The sequence below is a fragment of the Akebia trifoliata genome, chromosome 14, assembly GCF_017979445.1.
Source record: "Akebia trifoliata isolate Shusen 1 chromosome 14, ASM1797944v1, whole genome shotgun sequence".
Taxonomy (NCBI): domain Eukaryota; kingdom Viridiplantae; phylum Streptophyta; class Magnoliopsida; order Ranunculales; family Lardizabalaceae; genus Akebia; species Akebia trifoliata.
In genome coordinates, this window is record NC_141388.1 from 30,994,740 (window position 1) to 31,014,189 (window position 19,450).

Here is a 19,450-nt window from a genome sequence, read left to right on the forward strand (position 1 = left end):
ACATTATACTTTGCTATTCCTTTTCTTCCCCTTTTTGAGTAATACCCCATCCAATTTCATTATCTTTCTTCTTCTCATCTATTTATTATTATTATTTTTTTCAATAATACCTCTCCAAACTCTAAGATAACCATAGTTTATAAAGACCGGATCCATCCGGTTCTCATCGGATTGGCTTACATTGAATTGAATTGGTTCCAGATTCGATCCGTTCCAATGACTTGTACCAAATCGGCGTAAACCGATCTGTACCCGACCCACTTAGCGAAAGGTGGAGATCATACAAATAGAAATGGAATTCCAGAGAATCTGAAACATCGATGCAAAGTGGCAAATCGAATTCTCAAATTGAAATGAACAATATTCTAAAGAAGCCAAAAGTGGAGGCGGAAGAGAATGGAGAAGAAGACGACAACGAGCAAGAAGAAGCGTTGGTGGCTCTCATCGAACACAGAACAAAAGAAGTAGAGAATCTCAAGCAGAGATTAATCTATTACAATTCTCAGGTTGTACTTTTCTTCTACATTTGTATGATTATTAATTATTATTGATATAATTGGTATTTAATACATCGATTGCCATTTGTATTGTATTATTATCTGAACCCTTTAAGGCCCTTAAAATATCCATAGATGTCATATATTGTTGCGTTACAATCCTAAAGAGATGTGAGCTTAACTTTCCGCACCGTCACCTAAGTTTTTTTTATTTTTTATTGTATTGGTTTGGATTTGTATCGGGTTTAAAACTCGGGAGTAGTGACTTTCCCTATCTTCCGCCCGCACGGGCGTGGGGGGTTGGGTGGTACTAGAGAGAAAGCGGCCACAAAGTCGGACAGGGGCGGATTTACAGTGGAGGCAATAGGGGCACTTGCCCCCACAAGAGTTTTCCAAGTGCATAAGGATTTATAACCTATCGTGACAACATCATATAAAAAAAAATCCGCCGCTATTGTCCTCACAAAAGTTTACCCACTCTTAGATGCCCCCACAAAAATCCCATATATATTTTTTCCACTCGTAGTTGCCTCCATATGGGTAAAATCCTGGCTCTGCCCCTAGGCCCAAAAAGAAGGGTACTGGATTGAAAGCCACCATAGAATGTAGGCCATTGAGGACGTTGGTTGCAGAGTATGGTGATGTGTTACGACTCCAAAGAGATATGAGCTTGTTATTGTTGTTGTTATTATTATTTTTGGAAGGTAATCGGTGTTTAAGGTAGCCCCCCTACTGGAAATAGAAAATCCTAGATGACTGGCCAAGAGTCATCTCTTTATTTGTTCATGATCAAGCAAAATTTACAATTCGAATTTTCCGAGTTCATGAAAACTTGGCCAAGTCAACCAGGTTTCGTATTTTTGATATAAAATATATTTTTTTAATGATTTTAACTATTTATATTCTCTAAATAGAAATATGATTTTGTGATTGAACATCTTCTCTAATCTATGTTATTTGAAAAAAAAAAGAATTATAATTATTTGAATAAAATATGTTAATAAATAATTATAAACCAAATTAAATGGTTTATCTCGTCTGAGACGAGATGACTTGTGTGATTCAATTCGGTAGTGGCAGGGGGTGAGATGAGACAAAATTCCGGGTTTAAAACCATGCCACATGTGCCTTGGTAGTTTTGGTTTATTGCTTGGGTTCATATTATGTTTTGGGCTGCTTTTCAATCTTTTTCATTATGCTTTTACACCAGGGATCAGGCCTAAATTTGTTTACGTTGTGCATGGATGATTTTTTTTTTTGATGCTTGTTACATTTGCTTAGCTGAAAGTATATTTGCTCTGTGTACATAAGCCCTCCCGAACTCTTGATTCTTAAATATGCAAAATCTTATTGTGATCGACTAGAGTGAGGTTGGATAATGGTGATTGTACCAATAAAAAGTAGGTGATTGAGATCACTCAATGTAACTTGAAAGAGTGGTTAAGTTTTAGGGGACAGGGGGGTGGTATAGTTAGATTTTGGGAGGAGTGCGGGGATACTCATTTGAGGGATCTGTTTTTAGCTTTATTCTCCATCTCAAGGAAGAAGAATTCCTCCATATTTGAGTGCTTGAGCCATACTAGTGGTGAGTGGTTCTCGGTCTTCGAAGGGGCCTTAATGATTAGGAGATTCTGATGGTGACTTCTTTGTTAGCTTGGGTTGATGGGGGGCGAGGATGGTAGAGGATGGGTGTAGGAATGGTATGTTTTCAGTTAGCAACATCTTTCATGGGCTGACTCGTTCAGGGAGATCTTTGTTCCCTCACGTGGCTGTTTGGGGTCCCAATGAACCGTCTAAGGTAGCCTTTTTCATCTGGTATGCAGTTTGGGGTAGGATTTTGACAGGGGATCAATTGAGGAGGATAGGGTTATGTGGGCTGATAAAGTGGGAATCAGCTAATCACTTATTGTTTCACTGTGATATTGTGAAAGTAAATCTGGTCACATATTTTTTAGTTATTTGGGGTGGAGGGTTGTATGCCACTTTTGGTTAGGCATGCATTTGAATCATGGAGTCAGTGGGGGTACTTCACAAAGTTCAAATGGGTGCTCTGGAGCCTTACACCATTTGCTATCACTTGGGGGATTCAGAAGGTGCGGAATTGTAGAGTCTTGGAGGGGAAGGAGAGCTCCTTGGAGGATTTAATCAAGTCAATTTTGTATTTACTTTTCTTTTGGTGTAAAGTGTTTAGAGAAGCAGGGGGGATCTTCTTTGAGGATCTTATTTTAACAATGGTTGTTGACTAGTTCTATTGGCTGGTGTTGTTTTTTATTTTTGCTTATAATTCTTTCTGGTTATCTCAACCAGCTTTTTCTTAATGAAATTTCTCTTTACTTAGCCAAAAAAAAAAAAAAAAAAAAAAAAGAAAAAGAAAAAGGGTGGTTAAGTTTTGTCATGGAAATTTAGGGATTTGATGCACTACATAGATTGGTCAAGTAGTGATCAACCACATTACCATTGAAAGGGAGTTGCATAATTTGGAGCATCTCTTTTATAAAGAAGTGATATACATTAAAAGAAATTTTTTTTGGCACTGCAACTTAAAAATAAAATTTGGAACCTTTGTATTTTGGTCTCGTTTGGTGTGAATCGGTTTTCTTGTTTCAATGTTTGACGGAACCAATAGAATCAATCGCACAAGCCACTTTTAAGTAAGCCAAAAAAGAATAAATCATGCAAGCCACTTTGCTAAGTCATGTAAATTCACCATAAACTTCACTGCAACTCACACTGCAACTCACATAATCTAAACATCAAATGAAACAATTGTGGGTTCTGGCACATTTACTTTGACACCCAAATATTCAATTTTTTTTTTGAACGTTAACACTCCAGATGTTCTATTGAATAGAATAATTAATCACAAATTGTGCTGAATTCTGATAATTGCTTTCAAGCAAGACGACACATGCATTGTTGCTTGTTCATTGAACGTGCACAGTTTTCCTCACTTCTTGTAACTTAGTCTTGCTTATATCTTTGCTATTGTAAACTAATTATCTCATTGGAAAAAAATCTGCAGCTTGAACAAGCAGAAAGGAGGTTAAATGATTCGCAATCTAAACTGGCTCGTCATCGATCTCGAGGCAACTCAACGGGATCTAAAAAACTTCTAAGAGATAGTAGTAAAGATGTGAAAGTGGAGCGTAGATCGTCAAGCCCTATTAATTGTAGCGACGACCATTCTCATACTCAAGCCCATTCTAGACCCCAACTTCTTATTCCTTCCGTGAATCCCAAAATAGCACAACCTATAAAATTGGCAGCGCCCAATTCAAAAGCTTCGGTTGGTTCTGGGAGTCGAGTAAGTGCATCATTTCCAACTCAACCTAATGGTGTTGGGAAAACAAATTCGGAGTCACCTTGTAAACTCTCTACTGAGATGGAAGGTGTTGAATTGCAAGCTAAAGTGCGAAAAAGGAAGTTGGGTACTACTCTCTCTCTAACTTGGTGTCAACTTTCTTTTGTGTCTTAGTGTTTTTTTGTTTTTCTAATATATTCATATAACATTATATTTTATATGAGATTTGATGCACTCGTAATGTTTTTGTGTGTTGCAGAACAAAAAGAGCATAAGGAATTGATTCCATTGATTCGAAGCTCCTCTTCGCCTATCCTAGTTCGGTGTCAACCTGGTGTTCACATCTCTAGTCAACACAAGAGAAAATTGAGAAGTCTTGCTCTATGTCCATCTAACGAGAAACTCTTTGTCACAAGGTAGTTTGATTTGTTGGCAAAGTAAATGGACGGAAAAGAAAAACTAAAAATAAGTAAAATTCCACTTTTCTTTTCCGTACTTAACTGATATCATATATCCTATTAATGGAAAAACTAAAACTAATGGAGTATGTGGCATTCATTCCTAGACGCTAGGGCCCTGTGTGGATACACCTATCCACGCAAGAGTAGGAAGCTCCCTGTAGGAGCAGAAGTCATCAAGGAGCTCTATCCAAACGCAATGTAGGATGCTATGAGACTGATTCATATAAAATCAAATTAAGGAGAAAATTTAATTAGATGTCAATAAGACTAGCTATACTTAATGGAGTTGAATGTTGGGCCGTCAAAAAGCATCATGTTAATAGATTGAGCCTATTGGAGATCAGGATGTTGAGATGGATTGGTGGAGAAACTAAGAAAGATAAAATTCGAATTGAACCAACATTCTTGAAAATGTAGGAGTAACTCTAATAGACTATAAAAGAGTTGATTGAGATGGTTTACGCACGTTCAATGAAGGTCGATTATTGTCACAACTAGAAGGAATTGGAGAATTGAAGGTTCTGAAATAGCGAGAGGATGACTTGAAAGAACATGGATTGAGGTAGTGAAAGCAAATATAAACACATTCAAGAAAAAAGATGTGACTTTGGACATAATTGACTGAAGGAACAAGATTCATTCAACCAACTCCAAATCATTGGGACAAGGCTTTGATGATGATGATTTATTAATCAACTATTTCATTTTTATCTGAAAATGTCTAGTTCTTTCATGAGCTCTTTGATGAACAATCTGTTGTCTTTAATAGTTCTATTAATTGTTAAGGATTTAGTGGATTCATATATCCATATATTTATTCTTTGCTTGTTGTTTCATATTTAATTATAGTATCTAAAATTAAGATAACTTATGGATTAAAATAAGCATACTTTTGGTATAAATCCCTTGAATTCCAGGATTAACAATTTCTTCTTACACATCTGTCATCATATTGTTTACTTTTTTCTAATCAATTACATTGTTTATTTGTTGTTCACCATAGTTTGTTTTTGATTATAAAATTCAAAGGAAATTATCATGTCACTAATGATGACTTAACCCATCCAACTCTCTGTGGATCTGATTCGTTCCAGTGCATCCTAATGTTTTGCAGTGCTTTGGACGGGATCGTCAACTTATGGGAAGTTCAGGGCAAAGGGTACTACTCTTTTTTTTTAAAATCCTTTTTCCCAATGATCTTCTACTTAAAATACTAGTACCCTATCGGCATAACCAACTTTCCTTGAAATATTTTTTGATTACTTTTGACATACAAAAGTGTAGTTAGAATTAAAATTTAAATAATGCATCTATACTAAATAGTTGAACTTGTAGTTTTAACCTAATTGCAAGGAACATCTAGTGAAAGGCATGACCTTGTGGATTGTGAGTAAAGCGATTGATGCACTTGTCAACTAGGTTTTTTAAATAAACTCTTAATATCTCAGAAAGGAAGCCCTTTGAAAATGACTCATTGGTTTTTTAAATTTGGGTAATGATATCAGTTTTGTGGTTTTTAGTCCCTGCTTCTAGAGCTATTGAATTCCAGTGACTAAAGCAATTTCTCCTTTGATTTGCTGAGCTGATGTAGCATTATTTTTCTTTCTTTTAATCTTATATATCTTAACGATTATAACGAGGGAAGGTGGAGTGGAAGTGGTTTGACACCAAAATTTGAATTCCAAAAATGCCCCTACCTTAGCAATTAAACTTAATATAATTAGGGTCATTTTGCTCGAACTCCTAGAAAATAGCAATAACACATCTCTAAACCACGTTGGTTAGTTTTCAAAATTACCAAAGTATCCTTTTTACTTCGTTATCTTCAAAACCACCCTTTAATTAATATTTTAATTTACAAATAAGCTCTTCATACACATGTGCGTTTGCACATGCCACCTTCTAGTGGTAATATAATAAGATTGCTGAGTTTAGTGGTCCAGACAGCTGATGCAAGAAGCTGTGTGTTTATGTGTCTTTGCTATGTCCTTTTAAAGGGCTTGAATCCATAAAAATAGAAAAAAGAATATGAATCCTATTTCACCATTTAACTCTATCATGAACAATTTCTTTAGTAAAGGAATGTTTCTTTAATCTTTTCTTATTACCTCCATCCATTTTGTTTTTGGTCTCATTAGTGCTTTTGAGTCCCTCAACCTACTCCAATTGCTCTCTCTGGTGCTATTATTGGGGCTAGTACTAAATTTTCTCGAATATTCTGATTTCTAATTGTCTTTCGTAGTCTTACCACTCATCTCTCTCAACATCCTTATCCGTGCTGTGGTCATTCTACGAACATGTTTCTTGACAGTTCAACATTTATGGCTAGTCTTATTGCTATGTTATAAATTTAAATTGGTACACATCAATCACATAGGTCTCCAGAAGTGCTCATCCACATATTTGCCCAATACTAGTTTTATAGGTCACATTATCGCAAAGTTCCCCATTTTTATGTATAATTGAACCAAATTGATAGTGTCCTCTTTGGGATATTTGTTGTCTGTCAAGTGTAAGTAGTGCTTCATCCCTGGAAGTGTCCTGACTAAAGTTTCTCTACATATATTCTATCTTGGTCCTACCTATCTTAAAAATCTTAGTTTCTTACTTACCAAAAAAAATCTTACTTTCTAATGTACCCCTAGGGTTCCCCATGAGTTTGGATGGTTATCTGGAGATGCTTATTTATTTATTTGTTTTATTTAGGTTTCCTTCTTTGTTGAGTGTGAAAATTATTAGAGAATACTGCAAGAGTATATGACAAGAGAATAGTAACATTGCTATAGAGCCCTTGTGGCTTTTTTGTGGTTTTTTTTCTTATTGTTTCTTTGGTTTGTCACCTCGACCTCTTTTTTAATGAAATCTTCAACTTATCGAGAAAAAAAGAAGACTAGGAAATAGATTCTCAAATAAACATTTAGGGATCTTTATTTATTTAGTCATGTTGTCCTCTTTGCTGAGTGGGGAAATTATTAGAGAAGACTGCACAAATACAAGACTAGAGAGTGGTCTCCCAAACAAACATCATTTGCTGATGTTCACTTGGATTTCGCTCCTAATTCTTGTGAAACTATGTTGCTTGGATATGGGCTTGGGTGTTGTAGTTTGACATGAATGCAGAGTCTCGGATTAGCAAACCCTATAAAAATACGATTCACAGACTTGACATTAATTTAAATAATTGGGAATGATAATTATGTTAGAGAGCTACTATTAGCACCCTAACTTTTACGTATTACACCCAATTAAAGATTAAAACACACTCTTGAAACATTACAAAGGTTTGGCTCAAATTATAATCTCAACCTTATAAAACATTATAGACACTTGTTCAAACAATTGCAGTAATTTTTTGCAATTATGTTTAGGCTCATATAAAATCCTAAATCCAAAAAATGGAAAACTTGCGGAAAAAAAACGAGAGCTACTATTACCACTCCAAATTTTACTTATTCTCAACCCTTCACTTATTTGCTTTATTCTTAATTGGGGTGGAATGAGTAAAAGTTGTGGTGCCAATAGAAGCTTTCTTATTTTATATTATAATGAGGATAATAACAAATATGTTAAATGAATATTGGTGTCCATAGTGTAACTATGATTGTGTACAGCTTCTGTTTTGTGATTCTTTCACTATTTCAATTTATAATTCCACATATATTGAATCAATTCTTTGTGCTCTTGAAACCACAGATCAAGTGCCTCTTTACTTAGTACTACAGATTGTGAATCTCAAAAGCATAGGAGGTGGCCTGAAGATATGGCCTGGCACCCACTTGGAGATAGTTTATTTTCTGTGTATAGTGCTGATAGTGGGGAATCTCAGGTCTCAATCTTAAATCTGAATTCAACACAACGGGTAAGGACTCCTATTTTCAATGCGAAACACTTTCCTTACTAACAAAGTAAGATTATAGGCCTTACTAAGGTCGTTTTGCTCAAATGGATTACCACATCAGCAATCCAACACCACCGCCCTCTAAATTTCATAAAAAAATTTAGACCCAAACAAAAATTTCAATTTTTTTTTTCCTTCTTTTGAGCTTGATCCAAGGTTTTGAAAATGGACGCCTACCAAACTTCCACATAACTCTGAAACTTAAAATTGAAATTCAATGGTGAAAAATAATGGTTTTTGGATTATTTTTATTTTTCAAAGTTCATAGAATTTTGTCCTCTACAACCATGAAGCATCGGATCATGTTTTTGGATGCTACAAGGTGAGCGTAAGGACCCTTTGTAAGGCTAGTCGGACTTGTTTTCAATTGATTTACTGGAAATACATCCATCTGCATTCTTTTACTTGGTTTTGCCTTAGTCAACAGGCCCACATTAGCATGAGTTGAGGGCTGTTTTTTGAGGTTGATATCTATTATTGGTAAAATTTGGCCCACAACTCTTATCTGTGTGGGTTCCACATATCCATATCAAAAGTCTTGTAACCAAAACTGTCTAACGTAGCTCGTTTGCATATCGTTGTAAATCCCATGTGATGATAAGTTACGTGTTGAGTTATGGTGAGAAAGGCTTCCTCAACATGGTGATGAACTCTCAAAAAATGACACTGTAGGAAAGTTCTGCCCTATCGTATCTGAAGTTCAAGTTAAGTGTAAAATGGACCATCCATTAAAATTTTCAACTTGTAATCCACTTTTCATACAGATAGAATGTTGAAATGGGTTGATATTTGTTGAGAATATTCTCCTTGGTGAATGGATCATCCTCACCAAAAATCACCCCTTGACCGGTCTCCATGTGGGCCCCAGGATTGTGTGTAAAGCTTTTCAAATACTGGAGAGTTCAATAAATTTCACATGTTCGAAGGCATGTAGCAGCATTTGGGATGGGATACTCATATCCATGTGTGTGTTTTTTTATTTTAAGAAACAGTGAGTTATATCTTTTTATTTTTTATTTTAATTTTTTTGATGGTTAAGCTGGACTTGAACCCATGATCTCAAAGTTGCTAAACTAACTGAGCTATGGGTCTAAGCCCAATAATATCCTTGTCTTAGCAACTTGGAATTCAAAGCCCAAGGCGCAAGCCATGATGGAGCCATTGATTTTCTTTGGAAGTAAATTTGGCTTTCTATATTTAAAGACCGAAATGATTTTACCTAATCTTTCCCAACTTCACGAGCTTAAAATTAAATTAATTGGTTCTTAAATACTTCCAAAGAGATCCACAATATTGTTCATGTTTATTGATAGCAAAATGTGGATCAAGCAATGACGGGTTTTCTGCTATGACTTCCTAGCACCTTTTAAAGTGATTTTGTTCGAAATCACCCTAGATGTTTGTATGACAGAAGGCGTAGGTTCATTTTCTAAACAGAGGAATTATTTATTTTGTGGCATGATCATTAGCTTTTGCTAATATTTAGAAATGTTTTATGCTTGTTAAATTTGACGTTTTGATACTACTTTAGCTGGCCCTATCTGGGTAAAGTCAAGTTACTAGCAATCATGGTTTAAAATATCGGAATGTATCAGCTGATACATATCAGTATTGGCAAAGACAGACACAGAACATTAAATGTTTCGGTATGTATCGGGTGTGTATTGGAATTTATCAGGATGTATTGAATTTATCTGCCGATACTAAAGTATCAATTTTTTCATTAACCGAAACATTCAACGATCAATTATTTTTAGTGGATAATAATCTTTTTAGTGATAAGTAATAGATAATAATTACTCTGATTAAAAACAATATTTACTCTGATTTTATTTATTTCTGTATCAACAGGGAAAACGAGTAACTTACTTAGAAGAGAAGCCTCATCTCAAGGGCATTATCAACAGTATAATTTTCATGCCATGGGTTGATTTATGTTTTGCGACTGCTGGGAGTGATCATGCTGTGGTACTTTGGACTGAAAAAGAAGAAGAGAGATCATGGAAATCTAAGGCGTTGCACAGGAACCTACATTCTTCTGCTGTTATGGGGGCTGCTGGATTGCAGCAAAAGCAGATTATATTGTCCGCTGGAGCAGACAAGAGAATTATTGGATTTGATTTACTGGCTGGGAGAGTTGATTTCAGGCATCAAATAGAAAGCAAATGCATGAGCGTTCTGCCTAATCCATCTGACTTCAATCTATTCATGGTGCAAACAGGGTGAGTTACAGCTTCTAAAATTTACAATATGAACCTTCTCATCATATACATTCCTTTTTTGTTTTATTTATTTATTTGGGGGGAGGGGGGAGGGGGGGGGGGGGGGGGTTTGCATTGAAAGTTAGAATGCAATCTCCATGACCCATCCTTTGGTCTTCTACTGTAACATAATTTATACTGTCAGTGCCATATATATATATATACTAGAGTTCGCCGTGCCTGGCATCCTCTTCGAGGTTAAAGGGGTAAAAAAGGAAAAATAATAAAGTTGAAGATGCTAAGCAGAGTCTGAGATAGAGAGAGAGGTATTTTTAAGTGAGGGGGAGAAGAGGAAAGACAATAAAGTGGATTAAAGGGGTAAAAGAGGAAAGATAGTAAAGTTAGAAGGGTATTATTGAAAAAGGGGCTAAAAGCGAAAATAAAGTAAAATTGGAGGGATATTATTGAAAAAGAGAGAGGGGGGGGGGGGGGGCGGGGAGCAAAGACAATAAAGTTCAAGGGGGTGAAGAGGAAATGCAATAAAGTGGGTAGTGTCACTAGTGTGGGCCCTACTCCACTATAGCTGGAGTCAGACATTTAGCCCCCACAAAATTGTGGCATTGTATATATATCCTAACTGAATAAATTATTAACATAATCTTTAAGCAAATAGTCTGACTACTTTCCCTATACATATTAATTATGAAAACGTAGATAAAAGAGGAAGGAAAGTAAAATTGGAGGGATATTATTGAAAGGGGGGGGGGGGGGGTGAAAACAATAAAGTTGAATGGGGTGAACAGGAAAGGGAATAAAGTGGGTAGTGCAGGCCCCACTCCATTGTAGTTGAGTCCCATAGTAGTGTCATATATATATATATATATATATATATATAGGGACATCTAAAACTGACAACTATTTTTACACAACCACTCGGATGTTTTCCATTTTTTCAGTATTTTCTACAACACCTCCAGATGCCGTTGGATCTTGGAAAATGGATGGCATTTGAGAGATGTAAAAAAATAGCTGTCACTTGTAGATGTCCCCCGAACGCCACCCATTTACATATTTTAAACTTGGCTACTTTCATAACTAAGAGCCACTGTTAGGGGTTCAAATCCTTCCTTGCCCACAACTGGCCCAAAAGGGTAGGACCTTTCCTTCACCTCATGGTGTATAAAAATCATGTTTTAATTTCTTAACTGGTACATACTTTGTCCAATCATGCTATTGGTTTGTTTCTACCATTATTAGTTTCTACAAGACAAATACAGAAGATAGGGCACCCTCTGTTAGATATCAGATTCATCTATAAAATATTCAAGTTGTTGAATGTTGCTCTTCGCCGCAACTCACAATTCAATCGGTTAAATAAACTTGATGTACCATCTATTAGGTTACCTTCATGTCCCATTGAGAATTCAGTGAAGACTTCAAAATCTTCTATTTTGGATTTTTCTTTTTGTTTGTAGGAAAAAACTTATTAGATGAAAGAAAACAAAAAAAATTGCACAGGAGAGAGGTACTCACAGAGCTCCAAGAATGAAGATATGCTGATAGAAGAGGAATTTGACCCTTAATAGTGTCGATTCCCTGAAACCTCTACTAGTGAAACATATGGCTGTTTTTTTTATGCATAAGGACTGAAGGATCACAAAGATGCTAGGTGCCATAAAGTTTCTCCCCTCTAGGGGAAAGCTCTGGGTTAGCTTGCTGTCGAATAATGTCATTAAATTATGCAGCATAGCCTAGTACACACTGAAGCTTTTTGGGAAAGAGGACCAAATATATAGCCTTGTCTTCACACATGGAAAAAAAAAGGACCAAATATTTCTGGAGAATGGGCAGTGGATGAAGAGGTGGTCCACAATTTCCTCTGCTCCTCTCTATGTCACACACATGTTGGGGCATGAAACCCCTAATAATAAAGGATATGAAGAACGTCTCCTAAGAAGGAAGGTTGGGTCTAAAATAATCTTTGCAAGGAATAATTTGTGACTTGAAAAGGAAATGTGGTTATTGAAGGACGTTACAATGAACTTTCCATCTGTTTTATTTCTACTTATGAGACCACTTACGTAGGTTGTGTTAATCATCTTGAGAATCAAAGCCAAAATGTCATTTTTTCAATTGTTTAGGTTTCTTCTGTAGCATAAATTCCAAGATGCCTCTTGCTCCTCGCCAGCCATACACTGGATGATAGTTGCATCATCCAATGTAGACAAAATAAATTGAAAGGAACTTTGATGTAATGGAGAATCTCCAATCCATTGATCTTCCCAAAACCTCACAATATAAAAAAGAACTGGAATGAAACATATGGCACCTCGAAAAGGTTTATTTATATTGCAAATGCCTACCAAACTCACCCATAAGCTATTTTGAGGTAATTTGAAAACCGATGCAGTTAGACGGTCCTTACTTGCTTGTAATATCTTTTTTCCACTCAACAAACTAGACCCTAAATCTTTTTTGATCAATGAGGGCTCCCAATGGGAGATCGTTGTAAGATGAGTGAAGGATGCCAATCTATAGTCCATCCAATCGGCTAACACTGAGTTTTCCACCATGCAAACACCAAAGATTTGGCTTTACTCAATTTGATATATGCCAGCAATCTCCAAGCATCTATGAATTTATTTCTAGTGGGTGATATGCTCTATGGAAGAATTCTGAGGATTATGTGTTATCATCAAACCCCTTAGGTCTGTCTTGCTAACCTTGAAACCAGAAAAAATACCTTTTGTCTTTTGCTTTTGAGATTGATATACTCCAAGCTTCCACTACATTAAGGGAAAGGAACAGATATATGGAGATCACCCTACTATAATGCCCTCAAATTCTACATAAATCAATAGGCTATCCATTTATATGTACAATGAATGAGACATTTGGGACAGATACTTTAATCTGTTTCTTCTATTTCAATCAAACGTAATTTTCTTAATTTATAGTATAGGAAGGACCAACTCACATGGTCCATTTTCCATGTCAATTTTGCAAATAATTCTAGGAAGGCCACTACAACTTTTGTACTCATTTAAAAAAAAAGGATTTCATGGAAGATTTGCCTGCCTTGTTGGCACCAAAGCTCCTTGAGAAGGGGTAGTCACTATGAAGATATTGATAGCTTTCTTTTTTATGTTATTGATAAATTTGGGGGTCCTACTCAAAACCAATTGGCAATGAGTGGAGAGGCCCAGGAGCTTATAACGAGAGAGACGAGGCAATTTGTGTCCGATGTGGGACTAAACTCAATATTTTAATATCATCTACATCTTCATATCGTCACTATCCTTAGACTGGTTCATAACTCATTCCATTGGTGTTGCACCTGCAGTTTGTTGATGATACATTGATTTTCTTGGAGGTGTCTCTTACTTAGATTAGGTTTTTAACGGTCTTTCTTTTCTGTTTTGAGGTTGTTTTCGGGCTAGCTGTGAACTCAGCAAAAGTAAGTTGTTTGGGATTGAGAATCCTCTCAACTTGGAGTATTTAGCATTGACCCTTTGGTGTGAATTGGGAAGCTTGCCGAGGTCTTATCTCAGGCTTTCTCTAGAGGGGCTCCCTATAAAGCAAAGCTATTTGGGGTCCTGTCATCAAAAGAGTGGATAGGCGGTTAGCATCATAGATGTTGAGATTCTTGTCCAAAAGAGGGAAAATGACTATAATCAAGAGCAACTTGGCTAGCATCCTCATTTATTTATTTTCTTTTCCCCATTTGAAAGTGTGGAGTTAAAATTGTATGAGCTATCTAGGGATTTTTTGTGGAGTGACACAAGGATGGCTTGAGAAAATTCTATCCGGTTAGCTAGAAGCCATATATTATCTTGAGAAATTTGGAGGGCTAGGGATCCAACAAATAAGACAAACATAGTATTGCTTGGAAAGTGGTTTGGAGGTTTAGGAGGACATTGATAGTTTGTGGACAAAGATAATTTAATGAAAACTGTGGTCTAATAAATTTGGGTGGGAAAGTGCGGTTATAAGAGCTTCATTTAGTTTCAATGTTTGTAAGGGGATTCATAAGGTTCTTTCATAGTTTCGTAAGTTATTAGTTTTGAAAGTAGGGAAGGTTGACATAACTCAAACTGGGAGGATTGTGGGTATTGTTCTTCTCCTCATGAAGAGCAATTTCCTAATCTTTTTGCAATCTCATAAAAAACTTTTAGTCATCAAGAACTTCACTTCTAGATCAAGGTTGACATCTCTTGGGCTTATTGTTGACCTTATTATAGCTGGATATCTTTCTCAGTTGATAGATGATTTTTGGGTTTCGTTGACAAGTTGGGACGTAGAGTTTTTGGTGAACTTTTTCTACAGTACAATAAGATTTTCATTATATCCTTTATTTTGGGTGTCCGCGCCAATGTTTTTAGAGGCGTGTGAGGCTTATGCCTTGAGGCATGTCTTGGAATGAGGCTCATTAAGAATGCCCTGTGGCGAAAACACAAAATTGGTTAAGGCTTACACCTTAGGCCAAGAGGCCCGAGAAAGGCATACACCTCATTGTGAGGCTTATGCCTCACAGTAATCTTTCTATTTCCTCTTTTTTTTAAGTAATATATTTTTTCATCCCTACTTTTTCTCATTCTCTTCTTTCTTAGTTGCTTCTTTGTTTTACTAATTAAGCAAGATTGTAGAAATTTCTTCTTTACTTTCATTTCTGTGATGTTAGCATGCAACATAATGAGAATACTTAGAATTAAGTTTGTATACATAATAGGTATATAAGCAAAGGACACAATTGATTTGATTTATAAACAATTTGTTGTAGTATCATATCATACGGAGGAAGTTATTGGAAAAATAATAATTAGTTATATTTTTGTTATAAATATAAATAGTTATTTATGACAGAATCTTTCAACTATTCAAATTAATTTAATAATAATAATAATATATTATATATTGTAATGCACTAAATTTTAGAATTCAATTATGTGGATTTGAAATTTTGGAATAGAAGGTGGTTATCATAAATTTTCAATCGTTTTTAGTTATTTAAAAATACCATGCTTGTGAGGCTTATGCTTTATGCTTCGAGGCTTATGCCTCAAGTCATTAGCCAGCCGAGTGCCTTGCCTCACACTTCAGCATCTAAAAACTTTGGTCCGCGCTATAGGGTCATAAAGTACATTTTAAAGTTTCGTTATCCATTTGGTCAGCAGCCCTTGATAAGATTCTGACTCTTGATCATGTCATTGCTAGGGCATTACACGTGAATTTTTGTTGTTTATGCAAATGTGATGGGGAATCTACTAGATTCTTGTTTATGATTTATTTGATTGCACTATTTAGTATCACCTTTAACTCTCTTTCAAATTGCCTACCTTTTCCATGGTTGATGTCTACCTCCTTATTCCAAATTTGGCAATCATTGACTTATTGCTAGGAAGAGAATTTTGACTCAATTTGCTATTTGTGAAAGGAGAAAAATATTCAGTTTTTTGAGGAAGGAGAATTTGGTCCCTGATTTTATCATTACTATCTTAGGTCTTATTTTCGAGAGTAATAGGTAGTTACCTTTCTTGTGGTTAGTTTGATCGGCAAGCCTACTTTTAATGAGATTAGGTGATGACAGGCATAGAATCCAGGTCTATTAATTGGCTTTGTAAATCCCACACATATACATTCTACATTTGACTCCTAGTTTTAAAACTTGGATGATATTGATTTGCATCAATCAACTTGGTATCACCTTCTTTTGGGTTCAAGAAAATCAGGTAACGCTGGACAAGTTTAGGCGCGTACTTACTTAATATGAATCATTCTTAACTTTGCTCGAGTTTTTTATTCTCCTTGTTGGTAACTTGGAATACGTTTAGGCTCGTACTTACTTGATATGCTCATTGTTGACTTTGCTTGAGTTTTGTACTCTCATTATTCCTGTTGGACTCAGTTTTCATTTGGTATCACTTGGCCTTGACTCAACTTTGACTACGAATGGTTCAACCTTTGATTATGTCTTAGTCTCGGGTCCATAGTACTAAATTTCAACATATTTCCATGAACTATATTGAAATATTTCTATTTCTACAAGATCCTACACGAAATTTAACTGACAACTTCTCTTTGTAATATTTTGATGGAAATTACTATTCATTTCATGTAATGTTTCGGTGTATGATAAATTTTGACCGAAATAATCAAATTTTAGGTATAAACAATGCATGATTTCCGTGGAAATATTTCGATGAATGGTAAAATTCTATTGAAATATTCCATTTTGAAAGAAATATTCAAAAAATATTGGTAAAATTTCTAAATATAATAAAAGTTATATATATTAGAAAGGACTTGCAAATTACGTGTAATAATTTTGTTTACTAATAAAATTATTGTACATTTTTTTTAACTAGCACAGAAGTGAATTAAATTGATAATAAAATATGATTACATATCTTCAGAGCAAGGCATGCCCCTATTGAACCAATTGGATTCCAAAGACGGGAAAACAAAATCACGTATTAAGAAAAAGAGACAAAAAGATAGAAATTGAGAGCTGAAAATTCCCCAGTATGACTGCAACCTCTTTAGTAAAGAGATGAATAAGACTCCCCAAATATATAGCAATGAGGTTTATCTTCTCGATTTGAATTTTTTGCTAATCAGAGGGCCAAGATAGGAGTAGGACCCAGATTTTTATTTTTATTTTTTTTAACTTTTTATTAAATTTAATCTACCCTCAGGCTTGATATGGATTTGTGTTTGGATAGGGCTATCTAAAACTTGGTGGATTGCAAGAGGATTTGGATCGTCCATATTAATTTGAAACCGGTTCACTTCATCCGAACTTATAGCTTGATAAGGATTAATCTCATTTCTTTCCTTCTCCAGAATTGTCTCCCTTAACTGGGGAATAACTAGAGGGAAGCGTTCAGAATAGTCGAGCATTTCTACTCTATTTTTTTCATAGATCCGACTGTTAGATTTTGCACACTTTCTTCAGCCACCATGTCTGTGTTTCCTTCCTCTTTCCGATATGCCAAGAGAACAGCCATAACATCTCTTTCTATTTTTACCCATATCTTTCTGATTGGCTGTTGAGGTTCTTCGAGCATTTCTCCAATGAATGGTCGAAAGTGTCACAGTTTCTACTCATAATATTCATTAATTAGAATAAACGAACTATGATTATTTAGACATCTTTATCATCTTATTTTGATGCATTCTAAGCATTCTAAGTATGTTCATATAAGCATGCACACTTTAATGCAAGTTTTAATAGTTAGATACATAATTAATTTATTCATACATATTTGAAAAATAGAAAATATAATATATAAATGTAGTACATAATAGTTTCATTATTAAAACAGTGTCGTACATTGTATGTAGTTAATGCAACATTATTTTTTACCATTTCCATGGAGAGTACGCTTGTTTTAACTGTAGTGCTCTCAATACTTGTGCACATATATGGCAGAACGTTGTTGAACTTCATATCCGCTCTCCATATTGTTGTTTATTGTACTTAGATGATTCAATGAGAATGTTTTAACACCTATTTTATCATTTTTCAAAGTTCAAATATAAATTTCTTCAAAATTTGGTGATACATAGCCTAGGGATTACTGTGTGGCTACTTTTTTTGTAACTCTACTATGGCGTCCCTACTTTGAAGGAATTTAATGAAAAATTATATTTTCCTTCCTGTAGGGCTCACGAGAGGCAACTTCGACTGTTTGATATCAGGTTGAGGCAGACGGAGATCCATGCATTTGGGTGGAAGCAAGAAAGCAGTGAATCACAATCAGCTTTGATAAATCAGGCTTGGTCTCCTGATGGTTTATACCTCACTTCTGGCTCAGCAGACCCAAAGATTCACATCTTTGATATTCGGTATAATTCTCACAGACCCTCCCAATCTGTGAAAGCTCACCAGAAGCGAGTTTTCAAAGCAGTATGGCTTCATTCTCTTCCACTTCTCATTTCCATATCTTCTGATTTGCAAATTGGGTTGCACAAGATTTTCTAGAAGTTGAAGAGAAGAAACTTGTTTGCTCTTCGTTTTGTTTAATTGGGGAGGAGACAAAGAAACTTCAGGTCTTGTTTCAAAGCTTTTGTAGTAGAAGAGATGATAAAGTATAGAAAAATAAGGCAAAAAAAGGGGGGAGAGGAGAGGGAGGTTGGTTCATATCATTGTGTTTTTTTTGTTGGTTCTAGGTGTAACTGTGGTTTATATAATTTTAAAGTCCAACTCCCTTTTATATTGGTGTAACTGAAGTATTTAATAGATAGAAAATAGAGCATGTAATACGTACATCTGTTTTTAAAATTTTAATTTTTTAGCAGGATTGATAAACTTTTGAATTTCATTGCATAGAAAAGTAATATTTATTTTAGTTTTAAGCAGTGAATTCCTCTGCCCTTCCTTGTTTAAGGGCATTTCCAGAATCTGATTTTAACTCTGCATGGGATGAGTAATTATAATTGAGCTCAAACAAGATTGGAATTTGGATATTGTCATTTTTAATTTGTAAAAAGGAATATATTCTTTTGTTATTATTGGATGAGAGATATTTGATATTTGAGTATGGTCAGAAGGCCTATATAACATGTAGCTGACTCAGTAAGGTTTTAAAATGTTACCCATATGATAAATAAGCCATGGAGCATCTTCAATTATCATACGAACTAAGTCTATCCTTCTAACAGGAGAACACTCTGTCAAAATATTTTTTAAGAACTCCTTCCCAATCATGAAATCCTCCATTCTTATATATTTCATTTAACCAAACATGAATATTCCATCCCAACGATTGCATTTTTGTCCAAATAGTAGATGACCAAAGGGCCTTCCACTTGGGATTACGATACCCCCAAAGACCCGATTGATTCCCAAGCCCGACTTTGAGGAAAATGGCCCAAACTTCAGACAATTTCGAAGTATTAGTGGGTTGATTGATCCTGTTAATCGAGACAGAAAACCAAGCAGAAAGGCATCTTGAAATCGAGTTTACCCAATCATCATGAATGTTGAGTTCCCCCAGACCCACTGTTATGAAAAATACGGTGCCGAAGATCTGAAGAATAAAGAAATATAGGAAAGAAAATGAGAGCGATCACATAAGACAATGATTTAC

The 19,450-nt window shown here is 35.3% G+C and overlaps 1 protein-coding gene across 1 annotated transcript; it reads left to right on the top strand.

Annotated features, from left to right (window-relative positions):
• Positions 1-224: 224 nt before the first annotated feature.
• Positions 225-18,682, top strand: LOC147386755 (transducin family protein / WD-40 repeat family protein). Its single transcript, XM_086422636.1, has 7 exons — positions 225-506; positions 3,520-3,925; positions 4,058-4,214; positions 5,374-5,418; positions 7,953-8,118; positions 10,009-10,379; positions 18,024-18,682. The coding sequence occupies exons 1-7, from the start codon at positions 321-323 to the stop codon at positions 18,340-18,342; spliced, it is 1,650 nt and encodes a 549-aa protein (XP_086278762.1). The 5' UTR covers positions 225-320; the 3' UTR covers positions 18,343-18,682.
• The last annotated feature ends 768 nt before the right edge of the window (positions 18,683-19,450 follow it).